The sequence below is a fragment of the Triturus cristatus genome, chromosome 10, assembly GCF_964204655.1.
Source record: "Triturus cristatus chromosome 10, aTriCri1.1, whole genome shotgun sequence".
Taxonomy (NCBI): Eukaryota; Metazoa; Chordata; class Amphibia; order Caudata; family Salamandridae; genus Triturus; species Triturus cristatus.
This window is the reverse complement of record NC_140593.1, coordinates 275961234-275978280: the sequence shown is the minus strand read 5'-3', so window position 1 is coordinate 275978280 and position 17047 is coordinate 275961234. Positions and strand designations below refer to the sequence as shown.

The 17047-nt window shown below is 48.1% G+C and overlaps 1 protein-coding gene across 1 annotated transcript in view; it reads right to left on the bottom strand.

Annotated features, from left to right (window-relative positions):
* Positions 1-17047, bottom strand: part of KRIT1 (KRIT1 ankyrin repeat containing) — a 514966-nt gene that overhangs the window by 275891 nt on the left and 222028 nt on the right. The window contains exon 11 of the mRNA XM_085631085.1: positions 12143-12299. Coding sequence (XP_085487211.1) covers positions 12143-12299 — 157 coding nt within the window. The remainder of the gene's footprint in view (positions 1-12142; positions 12300-17047) is intronic.

Below are 17047 nucleotides of genomic sequence, written 5' to 3'. Positions count from 1 at the left end.
GGACCCCCCTCCTTATGTACGGATACAGATTCACCCTCCGCTGCCATTACACCTAAGACTACATACATTAAGGGTTGCAAGTAAGTCCAGGGAGGAGAAGAAGAAGTAAGTCGTTAACCGTGTGTGAGCCCCAGGATCAGGACACCCCCCCCTCAACCAGTACAAGTGGGATGAATGTGCAACGATCGCTGCCAGCGGGCCAGAGACTAAATTAGAGAACTGGTCCCAACACCGGTAGCAATCCCAAGGCCGTGTTGCCTCCGCCTGAGAGATTGAAGGAGTGGTCATGCACCAGAGCTTAAGAGGCAATTTAGGAAGTTTTCGACGCCAGTTTCTTTCAGGCTGCTTCATCGTCACCGGATCCATGGAGCGCAGGCTCCTGGAGAGGTCAGAGTCGGAAAGCGCCTGACGTAAAGCCTCCGTGGAGCCCGGCCTACCGCTCAAGTCCGGCAGCGGGGTAGGCGGACTGGGGAAACCGGAGCCCCGAGTCAAAGCCCGGGAGCAAGGGCGTCCAGATGACACACCCGGCGATGGGGATGTCCCTCCTCCCCCACCCCCCGACGATCATGTTTCTTACGGGACCTGGTCAGGCGTCTCTGAGGCTTAGGCGCAGTCTGGAGCGGCTGTGAAGGGGCCCAATGCACGGGGAGGAGGACGACCGATCCAGGAGGGGCCGCTCCTCCGTGAGCCAGGTCCAAGCCGCCTGAGGGGTATCAAAGAAGATCGTTTGGTTTTGAAAAAGGACCTTGAGCCGGGCCGGGAAGAGAAGGCCATAGCGAAGACCCATGCTCCGGAGTTTCTGTTTTACCTCGTCATAGGTTCGCCTCCGAGCCTGCACCTCCCTGGTGTAATCCGGGAAGACCATGATTCGGACGTTCTGAAACTACAACGGGCCCGTGCTCTGGCTGCTCCTAGGATAGCGTCTCTGTCCCGGAAGTTGAGGATTATGGGTCGGGCAGGGGCTCCAGGCAGAGGCTTGGGAGCCAGGGAGCGATGGGCCCGCTCGACAGAGAACCAGGGCATAAGGGAGTCCTTAGGCATCCAAGAGCGCACCCAGGTTTCCACAAATGTGTCCACTTGACCCTGTTCCACTCCCTCAGGAAAGTCCACAAGGCGGAGGTTGTTGCGCCGTGACCTATTTTCGGCATCCTCAGCCCGGCAGTGGAGCTCCGAGGCCTGGGTCTGAAGGCGCGCCACCTGGGTCTTAAGTTGGCCGATGTCGTCCTCCGCTGTAGAAATACGGGCCTCCGCCTCCGTGACTCGAGCCGTCGCGTTGCGCAGATCCTGACGAAGGAGAGCCATGTCGACCCTTACTTCTCCGATCTTATTTTCGACAGATGTTTGCGATGCGCCTATCGCTTGCAGGATGGTGGTGAGGTCGCCCCCGGGGGCGCCTGACCCGCTGGTCGCCCCGCCGCCAGGGTCTCTGTATGACGTGGTGAATCGGTCCATTTTCGTTTGGGTTTGGGGGGCCAAAGCCTGCAGGGTGGGACTCTTGCCCATGGCCACCAGGGCCGGATCCTATCGACACAGGCTGGGCGAGCAAACTGTCTGCGGAGGAGGAGCCGTCGACACCCAGACCGTCGATACTCAGGTCCGGGCGCCCAAGATCCCCCACCGGGCCCCGGGGAGACAGGCCCAGTTCGACGAGTCAAGCGCTGCGATAGACCGTGGGCAACGTTCAGGCGAGGTGAAGCCCACTCTCCAGTACTCGCCATCTTGCAGATGGCAGGCACTCCCCAATCAGGACTAGGGATTGTGCTCACTCCCCCACGTGGGGTGAGCACACCAAGGGTGTAGTCACCCTACGGTCAGTAGCCCATTGGCTACTGACCTCAAGACCCCTAAAACGCCCCCTAAATACGGTATTTAGGGGGCAGCCCTGAACCAAGAAGTCAGATCCAGCAACAACAAGATAAGGAGGACTGAAGAGCCGTGCAGAGCTAACAAGAGGACGACAGCCACTGACTTGGCCCCAGCCCTACAGGCCGGTCTCCCCTCGAACCTGCTCCTGCGAAATCCCAGTGTGTCCAGCAGCCGGCAACCTCACAAACCCAGGAGGTCCTGCCTGCCTTCACTTCCCAGACTGTTTCTCCCATGAACACCGGACGTGTTTAAACTGCAGCTTCTGGTGCCAACCAGAGACCGCAAATCTAGCCCACTCTGCACCTGTCGAACCCGGCCTGAGCTCGAGTGGAAAAACACCACGAAGAGGTCCCCCCGGCGATCCTGACCCGAGATCTGGCGACCCCTGACCTGCCTCAAGCCTCCAGACGACACCTGCAGCCTCAATCCAGAGGACCCCCCCCACCGCGACCAGAGCGGGTAAGAAAATCCGACGTCAAAAGGCACCCCTGCACCGGACGCCCCACGACCTTGAGTGCCCAAACCAATGGTGCCTAACCAACCCACGACATCCCAACTTAGCCCTCGAAGTGGTGGTCGCACCCAGAAGATCCTCGTCCCCGAGCCTGCAGTGTTTCGTTGTCCCGGAGGTTCTCCATTGAAAACAACAGGGCACCCGACCTCAAAACAGCACCCTGCACCCGGCTGCCCTAGTGCCGCTGAGGGTGCACCTTTGGTGCTACTTTGGTCCCCAACTTGCCCTGAGCTTAACCCTAGGAGCTTTGCTCCCACAACCCAGTGGCCTGCTTGCCAGCAGCCACCAACCGGAGGCCCCCTATCCCCCACTGGATAACATTGGGCCTCAACACTCTGCACCCGGCCGCCCTAGTGCCACTGAGGGTGCAACAACAGTGCATCTCTGACCCTGGGAGACCCCTGAGTCTAACCCCAGAACCTTAACTCCCACAGCCGATTACTTACCTGAGAACCGTTAACCTGTTTTCCCTCCATAGGATAACATTGACACTTTTTCTCTAAAAAGTTTCAAAGTGTGGAGTTTTGAAATCTAAAAATATTCCTTAAAAGTCACCAAACATGCTTACTCACCTGTTTGCAGGAAATGACCCAGTGCTGAATCTAAGTATCCAGCACCGAGTTAGAAATGTAACGTGAAAAGTAACTTACCTGAAATTTATTGTAGAAGCTCATTCATTTCAATGTACTGCTCCAAAAAGTTTCCAAGTGTGGAGATTTGAAAACTGAAAATATTCTTTAAAAATAATGCGAGTAGCCAAAACGTAATTGCTTACCTGTTTCAAGGAAATGTCATAGTGCTGAATCTAGATATCTAGGTATCCAGCACTGAGTTAGAAATGTAACGTAAAAAGTAACTTACCTGCAATTTACTGAAAAAGCCTATTCATTTCAATGTACTGTATTTGCTAAGTGTTGCATACTACTGCTCCCCTGTAAATCAAACAAAGTACAATTTCTATTGCATTTTCAAACTGTTCTGTATCCAGTAACTTATTAGTGAAAATTATTTAATGCTTACCTGTACCAGGCTTGCTTGGTTCTAAAAATAAACAACAGTATATTTTTATACAAACACAATTGGCCTAGAGTTCAGTTCTTGAGTGTGTGAATTCATTTGCTGACAGAGTGGGTACATCAAATGCTTAACACTGTCCTCTGAAACTGCCTTACTGCTCGACCAAGCTACCACTATTAGAGAGAGTAAGGTTCTATGTAACTTTAACCTCTGAGTACCTTTGGGGACTCTTGGACTCTATACACACTGTACCTCACTTTGGTCCAGTATATATAGAGACAGTTTCTTAAATGGGGAACCAGAGGGTATGGGTTAATTTAAGGTAGATACAATTGTGAACAGATTAAATGCCCAAAACAATTGTCCAGAGCACTCAGAGTTCAAGAAAAGTTAAACGTCCAACATGGAGTCGTGAGGTGTCCATAGTCTTTAATTTTAATTTAATTCACCAATTCTTTTCTTCAACCTCAGAATGCTCAGGACAATTGTTTTGTATTATTTTATCCCATGTGTTGTGGGTTATATCTGGGGCTGCCTGGTAGCCAACCCCTAGCCTTGAGTACCATTTATTTGTAACGTTTCTTGTTCCTTCTATTTAGAGTAAATGTCCAGTTTGAAGGATTCTTCAGTTGAAGACCAGATCGTGATGCAATGCAGGTAGATATATTTGCTCAACATTGGAAAAGGTTGAGATTGAATGCCTTTCCTCTTTTTACCGTGATACAGCAGGTTATTTTGGATAGGGAGAACATGGGAAACAATGGTGATGGCAACACAGTTATGGCATCCTTAGTCTTAGTTCCAGACGGAGATGGTAGTGGATTGTCCAATGCTGTTGCTGGTGTTTTCTGATTAGTTGATAGGTCACAGAGAGTTATACGATTTGTTCCTGGAGTGGCATAGTCAGTGAGTGGCATGGAAGATTGCAGGATAGTTCTGCAAGTTTTGGGACTTTCAGCTGGAAGCGTGAAGGGTGATTCTGGGCACCAGGGATATAGACTGGCATGGAGAAAATGTTTCATTGGTGTATTTAAATGAGTCAGAATCCGGTTAGATTTTTGGTAGTAAACCTTCTTGATTTTCTATCAGTGTTATTTGAGAAAGGTCTAACATAGAACATAAAGAATTTATATCATGCCGTGACTTCAGATAGCCATGCTCTGGTGAAAAGTCTTCTGGTTTACGTACAAGTATTGATGAGAGATACATTTAGCCAATAACTAAGGTCCCAATGTATATCTTGGCGGTGTGAATACTCTGTTGCAATGAGACAGAGTATATATACTAGCAAGATAAAGGTCCGCCTGCCAAACTAAAAGCAGGCGGACCTTACGTTTTATTACGGCAGAGACTACTCTATCTCCGCCATGATTAAACCCCTCCGATGACCCTGTGGAGTAAGGGCCGTCGGAGACAGATCTAATTCCACCCAACTAATTTATATAGGAGAAATTAGTGGTCAGTTTTCACTGCCCATCACCGGTAGGAAAACCCTGGCGTTAACCTCTTGTATGCCCATGATGAGCTGGACTCGTCATGGAGCACAGTCGCGCTGTGCCCATGACGAGTCCAGCTCGTCATGACGCATACCCTAGGGAATCCCTCTGGTGCGGGCACCAGAGGGATTCCCTTTTGTGCAAAACAGCCTCGGGAGCTGGGGGAAGAGCTTCCCCAGCACCCGAGGACCCCCCCCCTTTCACTGCAATGACGATCGGCGCGCACGTCGCGCCGACGTCATTACAGTGAAAGTGAAACTGAAATGAGCCAAGAGGCTCATTTCAGGTTTCACTTTGTACGTGCTCAGGGGGCTATCTCAGCCCCCTGAGCACGTACAAAGACGGGAGCGGTATCGTTGGAAAGGGGAGAATCTCCCCTTTCCAATGTTACCCCTCCCCAGTGGATCCTTGCTTGGGTATCGCCACAGGAGGGCGATCCACAAGCAGGGATCCACCTACTAGACACCAGGGAGGGGGGAGCGGCCCCTTGGGCAAGGGCCTTTGCTCCCCCCTGTGTATTTTTGGCAATTTTAGTCTTTTTGCCCCCCTGGGGGGGGGGTAAAAAGCCCACTAGACACCAGGGAAGTTTTGCGAAAAATAAAATAGGGGTGGGGGCTGCCCAAAACGGGCAGGCCCATGCCCCCCCCCAATTACTACAGTCTTTCTGCCCCCTAAACACCAGGGATTTGTTTTTAGTTTTATTTTTAGGGTTGGGGCTGCCCACAACGGGCACGCCAATGCCCCCACCCACCCGCCACCATTACAGCCTTTCTGCCCCCCCTGGGGGCAGATGGGGCATCGGCCCCCAATCTGCCCCCCTGGGGGGGCGAAAAGCACACTAGACACCAGGGAATTGTTAAAAAAAAAAATAGGGGTGGGGGTGGCCCTGTCGCGGGTACTTGGGCCTCCCACACGAGTGAGGCACCGTTTTTATCGGGAGACCCAGGGGAACACTGGGTGGTAGGAAATTTGTGTCAGCCCGGTGATGCCTCAACTTTCCCACACAAAAATGGGTGAAAAAGGTGATTTTTTTCAGCTAAATTTGAGGTTTGCAGGGCATTCTGGGTAAGGAAACTTTGGGGGATCCACGCAAGCCATACCTCCCTGGAATCCCCCGGGTCTCTAGTTTTCAGAAATGTGTGGGTTTGGTAGGTTCCCCTAGGTGGCCGCCGAGCACGGGGCCAAAAACCCAGGTGACCCCCCTTGCAAAACCAGGTCGTTTTGAGGTAGGCAATTTTCATGTCACCTCAATACGTTTTGGGGCCTTGCCTGTCGCGGGTACTTGGGCCTCCCACACGAGTGAGGCACCGTTTTTATCGGGCGACCCGGGGGAACACTGGGTGGTAGGAAATTTGTGTCAGCCTGGTGATGCCTCAACTTTCCCACACAAAAATGTGCGAAAAAGGTGATTTTTTCAGCAAAATTTGAGGTTTGCAGGGCATTCTGGGTAAGGAAACGTTGGGGGATCCACGCAAGCCATACCTCCCTGGAATCCCCCGGGTGTCTAGTTTTCAGAAATGTGTGGGTTTGGTAGATTCCCCTAGGTGGCCGCCGAGCACGGGGCCAAAAACCCAGGTGACCCCCCTTGCAAAACCAGGTAGTTTTGAGGTAGGCAATTTTCATGTCGCCTCAATACGTTTTGGGGCCTTGCCTGTCGCGGGTACTTGGGCCTCCCACACGAGTGATGCACCGTTTTTATCGGGAGACCCGGGGGAACACTGGGTGGTAGGAAATTTGTGTCAGCCCGGTGATGCCTCAACTTTCCCACACAAAAATGTGTGAAAAAGGTGATTTTTTCAGCTAAATTTGAGGTTTGCAGGGCATTCTGGGCAAGGAAACGTTGGGGGATCCACGCAAACCATACCTCCCTGGAATCCCCCGGATGTCTAGTTTTCAGGAATGTGTGGGTTTGGTAGGTTCCCCTAGGTGGCCGCCGAGCACCGGGCCAAACACCCAGGTGACCCCCCTTGCAAAACCAGGTCGTTTTGAGGTAGGCAATTTTCATGTCGCCTCAATACGTTTTGGGGCCTTGCCTGTCGCGGGTACTTGGGCCTCCCACACGAGTGATGCACCGTTTTTATCAGGAGACCCGGGGGAACGCTGGGTGGTAGGAAATTTGTGTCAGCCCGGTGATGCCACAACTTTCCCACTCAAAAATGTGTGAAAAAGGTGATTTTTTCAGCTTAATTTGAGGTTTGCAGGGCATTCTGGGTAAGGAAACGTTGGGGATCCACGCAAACCATACCTCCCTGGAATCCCCCGGATGTCTAGTTTTCAGGAATGTGTGGGTTTGGTAGGGTGCCCTAGGTGGCCGCCGAGCACCGGGCCAAAAACCCAGGTGACCCCCCTTGCAAAACCAGGTCGTTTTGAGGTAGGCAATTTTCATGTCGCCTCAATACGTTTTGGGGCCTTGCCTGTCGCGGGTACTTGGGCCTCCCACACGAGTGATGCACCGTTTTTATCGGGAGACCCGGGGGAACGCTGGGTGGTAGGAAATTTGTGTCAGCCCGGTGATGCCACAACTTTCCCACACAAAAATGTGTGAAAAAGGTGATTTTTTCAGCTAAATTTGAGGTTTGCAGGGCATTCTGGGTAAGGAAACGTTGGGGGATCCACGCAAACCATACCTCCCTGGAATCCCCCGGATGTCTAGTTTTCAGAAATGTGTGGGTTTGGTAGGTTCCCCTAGGTGGCCGCCGAGCACCGGGCCAAAAACCCATGTGACCCCCCTTGCAAAACCAGGTAGTTTTGAGGTAGGCAATTTTCATGTCGCCTCAATACGTTTTGGGGCCTTGCCTGTCGCGGGTACTTGGGCCTCCCACACGAGTGAGGCACCGTTTTTATCGGGAGACCCGGGGGAACACTGGGGGGTAGGAAATTTGTGTCAGCCCGGTGATGCCTCAACTTTCCCACACAAAAATGTGTGAAAAAGGTGATTTTTTCAGCTAAATTTGAGGTTTGCAGGGCATTCTGGGTAAGGAAACGTTGGGGGATCCACGCAAACCATACCTCCCTGGAATCCCCCGGATGTCTAGTTTTCAGGAATGTGTGGGTTTGGTAGGTTCCCCTAGGTGGCCGCCGAGCACCGGGCCAAAAACCCAGGTGACCCCCCTTGCAAAACCAGGTCGTTTTGAGGTAGGCAATTTTCATGTCGCCTCAATACGTTTTGGGGCCTTGCCTATCGCGGGTACTTGGGCCTCCCACACGAGTGAGGCACCGTTTTTATCGGGAGACCCGGAGGAACACTGGGTGGTAGGAAATTTGTGTCAGCCCGGTGATGCCACAACTTTCCCACACAAAAATGTGTGAAAAAGGTGATTTTTTCAGCTAAATTTGAGGTTTGCAGGGCAATCTGGGTAAGGAAACATTGGGGGATCCACGCAAACCATACCTCCCTGGAATCCCCCGGATGTCTAGTTTTCAGAAATGTGTGGGTTTGGTAGGTTCCCCTAGGTGGCCGCCGAGCACCGGGCGAAAAACCCAGGTGACCCCCCTTGCAAAACCAGGTCGTTTTGAGGTAGGCAATTTTCATGTCGCCTCAATACGTTTTGGGGCCTTGCCTGTCGCGGGTACTTGGGCCTCCCACACGAGTGATGCACCGTTTTTATCGGGAGACCCGGGGGAACACTGGGTGGTAGGAAATTTGTGTCAGCCCGGTGATGCCTCAACTTTCCCACACAAAAATGTGTGAAAAAGGTGATTTTTTTCAGCTAAATTTGAGGTTTGCAGGGCATTCTGGGTAAGGAAACGTTGGGGATCCACGCAAGCCATACCTCACTGGAATCCCCCAGGTGTCTAGTTTTCAGAAATGTGTGGGTTTGGTAGGTTCCCCTAGGTGGCCGCTGAGCACCGGGCCAAAAACCCAGGTGACCCCCCTTGCAAAACCAGGTCGTTTTGAGGTAGGCAATTTTCATGTTGCCTCAATACGTTTTGGGGCCCTGCCTGTCGCGGGTACTTGGGCCTCCCACACGAGTGAGGCACCGTTTTTATCGGGAGACCCGGGGGAACGCTGGGTGGTAGGAAATTTGTGTCAGCCCGGTGATGCCACAACTTTCCCACACAAAAATGTGTGAAAAATTTGATTTTTTCAGCTAAAATTGAGGATTGCAGGGGATTCTGGGTAAGGAAACGTTGGGGGATCCACGCAAGCCATGCCTCCCTGGAAGCACACGGGTGTCTAGTTTTCAAAAATGTATAGGTTTGCTAGGTTTCCCAAGGTGCCCGCAGAGCTAGGGTTCAAAAACTACAGCTAGACATTTTGCCAAAAAAGGGTCATTTTTCACTGCGAAATTGAGGTGTGACCACGTTGCGTTTTGCGCCGTTTCCTGTCGCGGGCACTAGGCCGACCCACACAAGTGAGGTACCGTTTTTCTCGTAAGACTTTGGGGAACGCGGGGTGTGTGGACATTTGTGGATCCACGCAGATTCCGGAACTTTCTACCACAGAAATGAGGGGAAAATGTGTTTTTTTTGTCAATTTTTTAGGTTTTCAAGGGATTCTGAGTAACAGACCCTGGTGGGAGGCCGTCAAGTCACCCCATCCTTGATTCCCCTGGGTGTCTAGTTTTCAAAAATGTATAGGTTTGCTAGGTTTCCCAAGGTGCCCGCAGAGCTAGGGTTCAAAAACTACAGCTAGACATTTTGCCAAAAAAGGGTCATTTTTCACTGCGAAATTGAGGTGTGACCACGTTGCGTTTTGCGCCGTTTCCTGTCGCGGGCACTAGGCCGACCCACACAAGTGAGGTACCGTTTTTCTCGTAAGACTTTGGGGAACGCGGGGTGGGTGGAAATTTGTGGATCCACGCAGATTCCGGAACTTTCCACCACAGAAATGAGGGGAAAATGTGTTTTTTTTGTCAATTTTTTAGGTTTGCAAGGGTTTCTGGGTAACAGACTCTGGTGGGAGGCCGTCAAGTCACCCCATCCTGGATTCCCCTGGGTGTCTAGTTTTCAAAAATGTATAGGTTTGCTAGGTTTCCCAAGGTGCCCGCAGAGCTAGGGTTCAAAAACTAGAGCTAGGCACTTTGCCAAAAAAGGGTAAATTTTCACTGCGATATTGAGTTGTGACCACGTTGCGTTTTGCGCCGTTTCCTGTCGCGGGCACTATGCCTACCCACACAAGTGAGGTACCATTTTTATCGGGAGACTTAGGGTAATTCAGTTTTGTAAAGGAACTGTTATTATCTATTGACTTTCGATGCATTTCTGCCTTCCAAATGAAAGATATTGTGTAAAAAAGAAGTCATTCTAAAAAATGACTGATAATTCTCATGCTAGTATGAGTATCCCCAATTTCAGAAATGTGCAAATATCTACTGTTTCTAAACTCTATATTTTGTTCCCATTTCAGAAATACATAGGTGTCTTTCATACCGATTTTTCCATGTACACATTTTTACAGAATAATTACTATATACCCGGTACATAATAAAAAACCATTGCAAGTTGCTGCTCAGTTTTTGGCTCTGGGTTCGTCGGGTTCTTGGTGAACCTACAAGTCCTATATATCCCCACAACCAGTAATGTCCAGCGGATGTAATGGTATATTGCTTTCAAAGAGCTGTCATAATTAGAAGAAGTTACAGGTGAAAACGTTGACACAAAAGGCTTTTTTTTCAACTAATTTTCAATTTATCCTATATTTAACTGTTAGTTTCTAGAAAAAAACCTTGATGGATCTACACAAATGACCCCTTGCTGAATTCAGAATTTTGTCTTCTTCTCGAAAATGTATAGCTTTCCAGGATCCATTATTGCTTTTGTACCCATTTCTGCCATTAACTGGAAGGAGGTCAAAAGCGCAAAAAAAAGCAAAATTAGGCTATGTCCCAGAAAAATGCCAAAACTGTGTAAAAAATGTTGGGTTTCTAACAAAAGTCTGGTATCCCCGAAAAGCTGGGAAAATGGTGATTCCAACCCCACAAACCCTTTTTTGATAACATTTGCAGGGAAAAACCCAGATGCTTTCATTTGCAGCCCGTTTTTCCAATTTTTCCGAAAAAAAACAAAATTTTGCTGTATTTTGGCTAATTTCTGTGACCCCTCTGGGAGAATCCACAAACCCTGAGTACCTTTAGAATCCCCATGATGTTGGAAGAAAAGGACGCAAATTTGGCGTGGATACCTTATGTGGTCAAAAAGTTACAGGGGTCTAAGCGCGCACTACCCCAAATAGCCAAAAAAGGGCGTGGCACAGGAGGGGAAAAGGCCTGGCAGCGAAGGGGTTAAGGGGCAGTGAAAATTGCTAAATGTGATCCTCGCCGTGGTAGAGCCACAATGGTGTAACTCCCATGGCGAGGGGAGCATTTTTTTTCTTATTTTGAAAAGAAAATCCCGCTTCAGGATTTTCTTTTTGAAAATAAAAAAGAATGCATTTTGGTAGAGGGCTTTGTCATGTTGACGGAGCTGTGCACAAAACTGTAAACGGCACTGACAGGAATTGCCATGACGGAGGTTCCTGCCAATGCTTTAGAATTAACTGCAAGGCAGCCATTTCTAAATTTGGTGGTGAAGTAGTCTCGGCCTGTGGACATTAAGTCCTCTGCCAAGTCAACGGAGATTACTCTGTCCACCAACTTTTAAAACGGTCCCTACGTTTTGTTTACTTTCTGATGTAAATCTGGTTTTACAGTTGTTGATTCAACGGGAAGAGTATGTAAAGTTGTTATTGAAGATGTTGTCTTGGAAACAGGGCATGCTATTCAGTTTGTTTTCCTATAAAAGGGTTTCAATTTAAAGGCTTTGGACGACCCCTCTAGAAGTTATCAGCTGGAAGGTTTTTACTTCTATTCATCTATAAGGACAATATCAAAGTAATTACATTCTTTTTATCTCCACTCTCAGATCAAGAGAAAGCCTATATGGTTGGTGGTACTTTGCTGGATATTTTGAGGTCTGTCTTAAATACAATCATAATTTCCTACCTACCCTGTTGTAGAAATTTGGATTGGCCCACTTTAGTAGCCAAAGAAGAAAGTCTTAAGAGCTGTCAGATGGACGGCTGTCAGAACCATTCATGAAAACAGTGCATTGCTGGTATATTTCTTTTAGCAAATGTGAGTTGGAAATTTGATACCAAATGCCGGACATTAAGCATTGCTGGAACGTCTAATGATCAATGCAATTTTGTGACAACTGCAATGGATATACACAAATACAAGTTAAGTTAAACATGCTAAAATTTCAGTTTTCAAACTTTAAACATATGCTCAATTACATAGTACACTATCAAAATGCCAAGGTTTCTTACTGAGGTTCTCAGAACAGATCCAGATAGTGAAATACTGTTGAGTTTCTTGTGACAATCGCATCCCTTCCATAATCTGCTGCACTGTAGTATTATTGCCATGTTTCAACTCCACTGAACGATATGACCCATCCATTCGGTATATTCGGACTTTTTCATACTAAAGTAAAAAATATATATATATTTCTCATTAAAAAAAATGTTATCATTAGAAGTCAACTAAAATACAGAATTGGCTCCCTGGTCACGTTTTGAAGGTACTGGGGAGTAATGAGTACAAACCTGCATGAGTAAACATGGTGAAAAGGGGTTCTAATTTGCATTCCATGGTTTGAAAGCACTTAGTGTGTTTTTTGCTTGATCCTGTGGAATTTATCGCGGTACTGTATGATTCCACATAAGGTTGTGGTCAAGGCGGTGCCACAGCAGAGGTAAAATACAGGGATCACACTGGTAGAGCCAACCTTCTCTATAATGAGAGCTACTTCTCAAAAATGAAAATCATCCTGAGCTACTAACAACTTTTGTCACCACTATACAGTGAACCCACCATACAAGATTAAAACAGCAGTGACTCCGTGTAAGATTACTAATAGATAACACTTGTGCTCAACAGGCAGGGTTTCCAACAGAAATTTCATGTTTGAAGTTTTAAATTTATAATGCCAATTTCATATTTTATCAAGATGAAATGTTTCCACGCGAGTCGTGAAATAGAAGCAAATGTCTTCTGGAACCCAAAACATATTATCAGTAATTTGCCACCAGCCTCAATTTGACTTCTTATTCAAATGCCAGGTTTAAATATATTTTAGATATACTAAACATCGGCTCATGAGCTTAAAAATATATATATATATTTTGTAATCAACACAAGCTTTCCATTCTGTGTAAACAAACTGAATCCACAAAACAGAAATGGAGTTAGTTTGTGACAAGAAATACGTTTTTCCTCAACATAGCAGTTTTCAATTTTGATAATTAAATATTTTTTTTTTAACATATTTTATTGTCTTTTCTATATGTCAATATACACGTGGGTCCAGCATTAGAACATATTGCTTTAGGCTTGTGCCTTAGTTATAGCATACAGTCTTTTTGGCTGCATAACTTTACCATGAAATCAGTATCATTTAACGTACAATGCTACTAATTTTTCCATTCTAGTCATGTACTGTTGTATCTCTCCACCCCCAACTTTCCCCAAACTACCCCCCACCCACCTGCTCTGCTGTCAACTAGGGTATTGTACTACCTTCCTCTGAGTTTGGCTATGAGCATATATCTGGAGCATCAGTGGTGCTTACGACTGCCCAGCCCTTCATGTGTGTCTTAGTCATTGGGCACTTCTCTCTCTGGACGCTCCTCCAATCCCTCATCCTGATCCCGGTTCCCGGGGCTCCCATGCCGAGATGGTCCTATGGGGGTATTGGGTTCAGAACCCTGGCCAACATTTTTCATGTCCTCCACCAGCGCCTCCCAGGCTTGCACCCTCTCAGCTCAACCGATAATTAAATATTTGATACCCAAACATCGGCATGTAATTTCCATTACGTATTGACATGTACAGCTATCTCACATGGACAGGTTATAAGTCACATGCCATAAATTGTCAGCACATGTCAGGAAAAGTCACCATAACATCAAAGATAGGCACAATATATCAAAGATGGTAACCTTTGTGCCATGCCAGTGATGGACACCATAATACCACAATGTATACAATGCCAGGGCGCCATGGTGGCAAGGAATGAATATGCTACTTACCAGTATGCATCTGTTCTTGGCATGAAGGGCTGCTGACATTCATATCTGTGCATAGATCGCCGCCTAGTGTTGGGTCCGGATGATTGCACATTGTTGTCCTGGAAGAGTCTTCGAAGTATCACGAGATAGGTGGCTCCTCCCCTGGACTACAGTACGCATGGGCATCCTCTCCATCCTTAGATTGTTTTTCGCCATTGTGGCAGTGATGGAGTAGATACAGTAAGTGATGACCATGCTATACAGAAATTCTGAGTGCTGCAGCCGCTACAGGCGCCGGGGAGGAGGGTGGGCGATATGAATGTCAGCAGCCCTTCATGCCAAGAACAGATGCATACTGGTAAGTAGCATATTCAGTTCGAGGCATGTGGGCTGCTGAATTCAGATCTGTGCATAGATTATATAGCAGTACCTCCATTAGCGGCGGCTGCCCGTGCCAGCTGCAGCAGTCTGAAAAAGAGTTTTGAGAACAGCCTGTCCTACAGCTGCCTGCTGTTTTGAGTGTACATCTACACAGTAGTGTTTGGTAAATGTATGTATAGTGGACCATGTGGCTGCTCTACATATTTCCTGCAAAGGAATGTTTCCTAGGAAAGCCATGGACGCCCCTAACTTTCGTGTTGAGTGGGCTCGTGGGGGAATCGTTAATGTGCGTTTAGCTTTTTGATAGCAAATTTGAATACATTTAACGATCCATCTGGCTATCCCTGCTTTGGAAATGGCGTTGCCCTTGTGTTGTGGAGAAAAAGCAACGAAAAGTTGTTTTGTTTTCCTAAAATCCTTTGTTCTGTCTATATAGTACATGAGGGCCCTCTTTACATCTAGTGTATGGAGCATTCTCTCTGCGACATTTTGTGGATTTGGAAAGAAAACAGGCAGTTCAATAGTCTGATTCATGTGGAACTGCGATATCACTTTAGGCATGAATTTGGGGTTGGTACGTAGTACAACTCTGTTTGCGTAAACCTGTATGAATGGCTCTTGAACGGTTAGTGCCTGGAGTTCACTAACTCTTCTTAACGAAGTGATTGCCAGGTGAGGAATTGAATCTCACATGAATGGAGAGGTTCAAAAGGTGGACCCATTAATCTGGTGAGGAACACATTGAGGTTCCACACTGGTGCCGGTGGGTGTCTTGGGGGAATCACTCGTTTGAGTCCCTCTAAGAAGGCTTTGATGGCAGGCACTCTGAATAAAGAGATGTGCTGCCTGTTTTGAAGATAGGCTGCTATCGCTGTTAAATGTATACGTATGGAGCTGTATGCCAGATTGCATCGGTATAAGTGTAAGAGGTAACAGATGATGTTTTGAATGGATGCGTCCAGCGGGTTAATGTCATTGTTGTTGCAGTAAATGACAAACCTTTTCCATTTAGCCGCATAGCAAGCTCTGGTTGTGGGTCTCCTGGCCTCCTTGATGATATCCATACATTCAGGTGGCAGGTTTAGATAGCCAAACTCTAAGACTTCAGGAGCCAGATTGTCAGGTTCAGCTGTCGCGGATCTGGGTGCTGAATTTCGCCATGGTTCTGCGTTAAAAGTGTGGGTGTGATCCGCAGCCTTTGATGCGGCACCACGGAAAGTTCTAGAAAGGTGGTGTACCATGGTTGGCGTGCCCATGTGGGAGCAACTAGGATGAGTGTCAGTGAGTGTTGTCGCAGTTTGCGTGCCACTAGCAGTATTAATGGCGCTGGGGGAAAAGCGTACGCAAATCTGCCGGACCAGTTCATCCATATCGCATTGCCCTGTGACTGCGGATGTGGGAACCTGGTGGCAAAGCTTTGGCATTTTGCGTTTTCGTTTGTGGCGAATAGGTCTATCTCTGGATGACCCCACTGTTGGAAGTACGGCTGGAGTACTGACGGATGTAGCTCCCACTCGTGCATCTGGTGGCTGTGTCTGCTAAGCAGATCCGCCATCTGGTTGTCCTTGCCCGGGAGGTGTTCCGCCATGAGGAATATGTTCCTCTGAATGGCCCACTTCCATATGCTCTGAGCCAGATGAGACAACTGTGGAGAGTGTGTTCCTCCCTGCTTCTGTATGTAGTACATGGCAGTCATGTTGTCCGTCCGGATCAACACGACTTTGTTGCATAAGTGTACTTTGAATGCCTTCATGGCTAGGAAGATTGCCATCAGTTCCAGAATGTTGATGTGCATCTTCTTTTGCTGTGTTGTTTATAGTCCCTGCACTGTGTAATTGAGTACATGAGCTCCCCATCCCTGGAGAGAGGCGTCCGCCGTCAGTATTATTTGCGGAACAGGCTCTTGGAACGGTCGGCCCTTGCAAAGGTTTTGTGGATTCCACCAATGCAGAGAGTTGTATGCCCAACCGCTCACCAACACTAGGTCTGTTAATTGTCCGTGAGCCTGATTCCATTGACGTGCTAAGCACTCCTGAAGCGGGCGCATATGTAGTCTCGCCTGCGGGACTATGAAAATGCAGGAGGCCATCATGCCTATCAACTGCATGAACACTCGCGCTGGGAGGGAGTGTTGAGGTTTGAACTTTGTGATCAGCAGTTGCATGCTGTTGATCCTCACTAAATTTGGCTGAGCTGTGGCTGTCAGAGTGTTTATGGTCGCGCCCAGGTACTGTCGTACGTGTGCGGGTTGAAGATGTGATTTTGGGTAATTTAGTGAGAATCCTAGACTGTGAAGAAGGTGAATGGTGAGGGACATGTGGCTGGCACATTGCTGGGCTGACTTTGCCTGAACAAGCCAGTCGTCCAGGTAAGGGAAGACGTGAATGTGCTGTCTCCGTAGATGTGCAGCCACTGTCGCTAGGCACTTGGTAAAGACCCTGGGTGCCGTCGTTACTCCGAAGGGGAGAACTTTGAACTGATAGTGATGCCCCTGAATAGTGAACCTGAGATATTTTCTGTGCGATGGGTGTATGGGTATGTGGAAATACGCATCTTTCAAATCCAGTGTGGCTAGGAAGTCACCCTGACTGAGTAGCGGTAGAACCTGCTGTAGGGTGAGCATATGGAAATGCTCTGATAGAATGTAGTGGTTGAGGGGTCTCAGGTCTAGTATAGGTCTGAGAGAACCGTCCTTTTTTGGGATTAAGAAGTACAGAGAGTACACCCCTGTCGGTTGACGGGCACGACTTCTATTGCACCTTTTTGCAGCATACTTAGTAC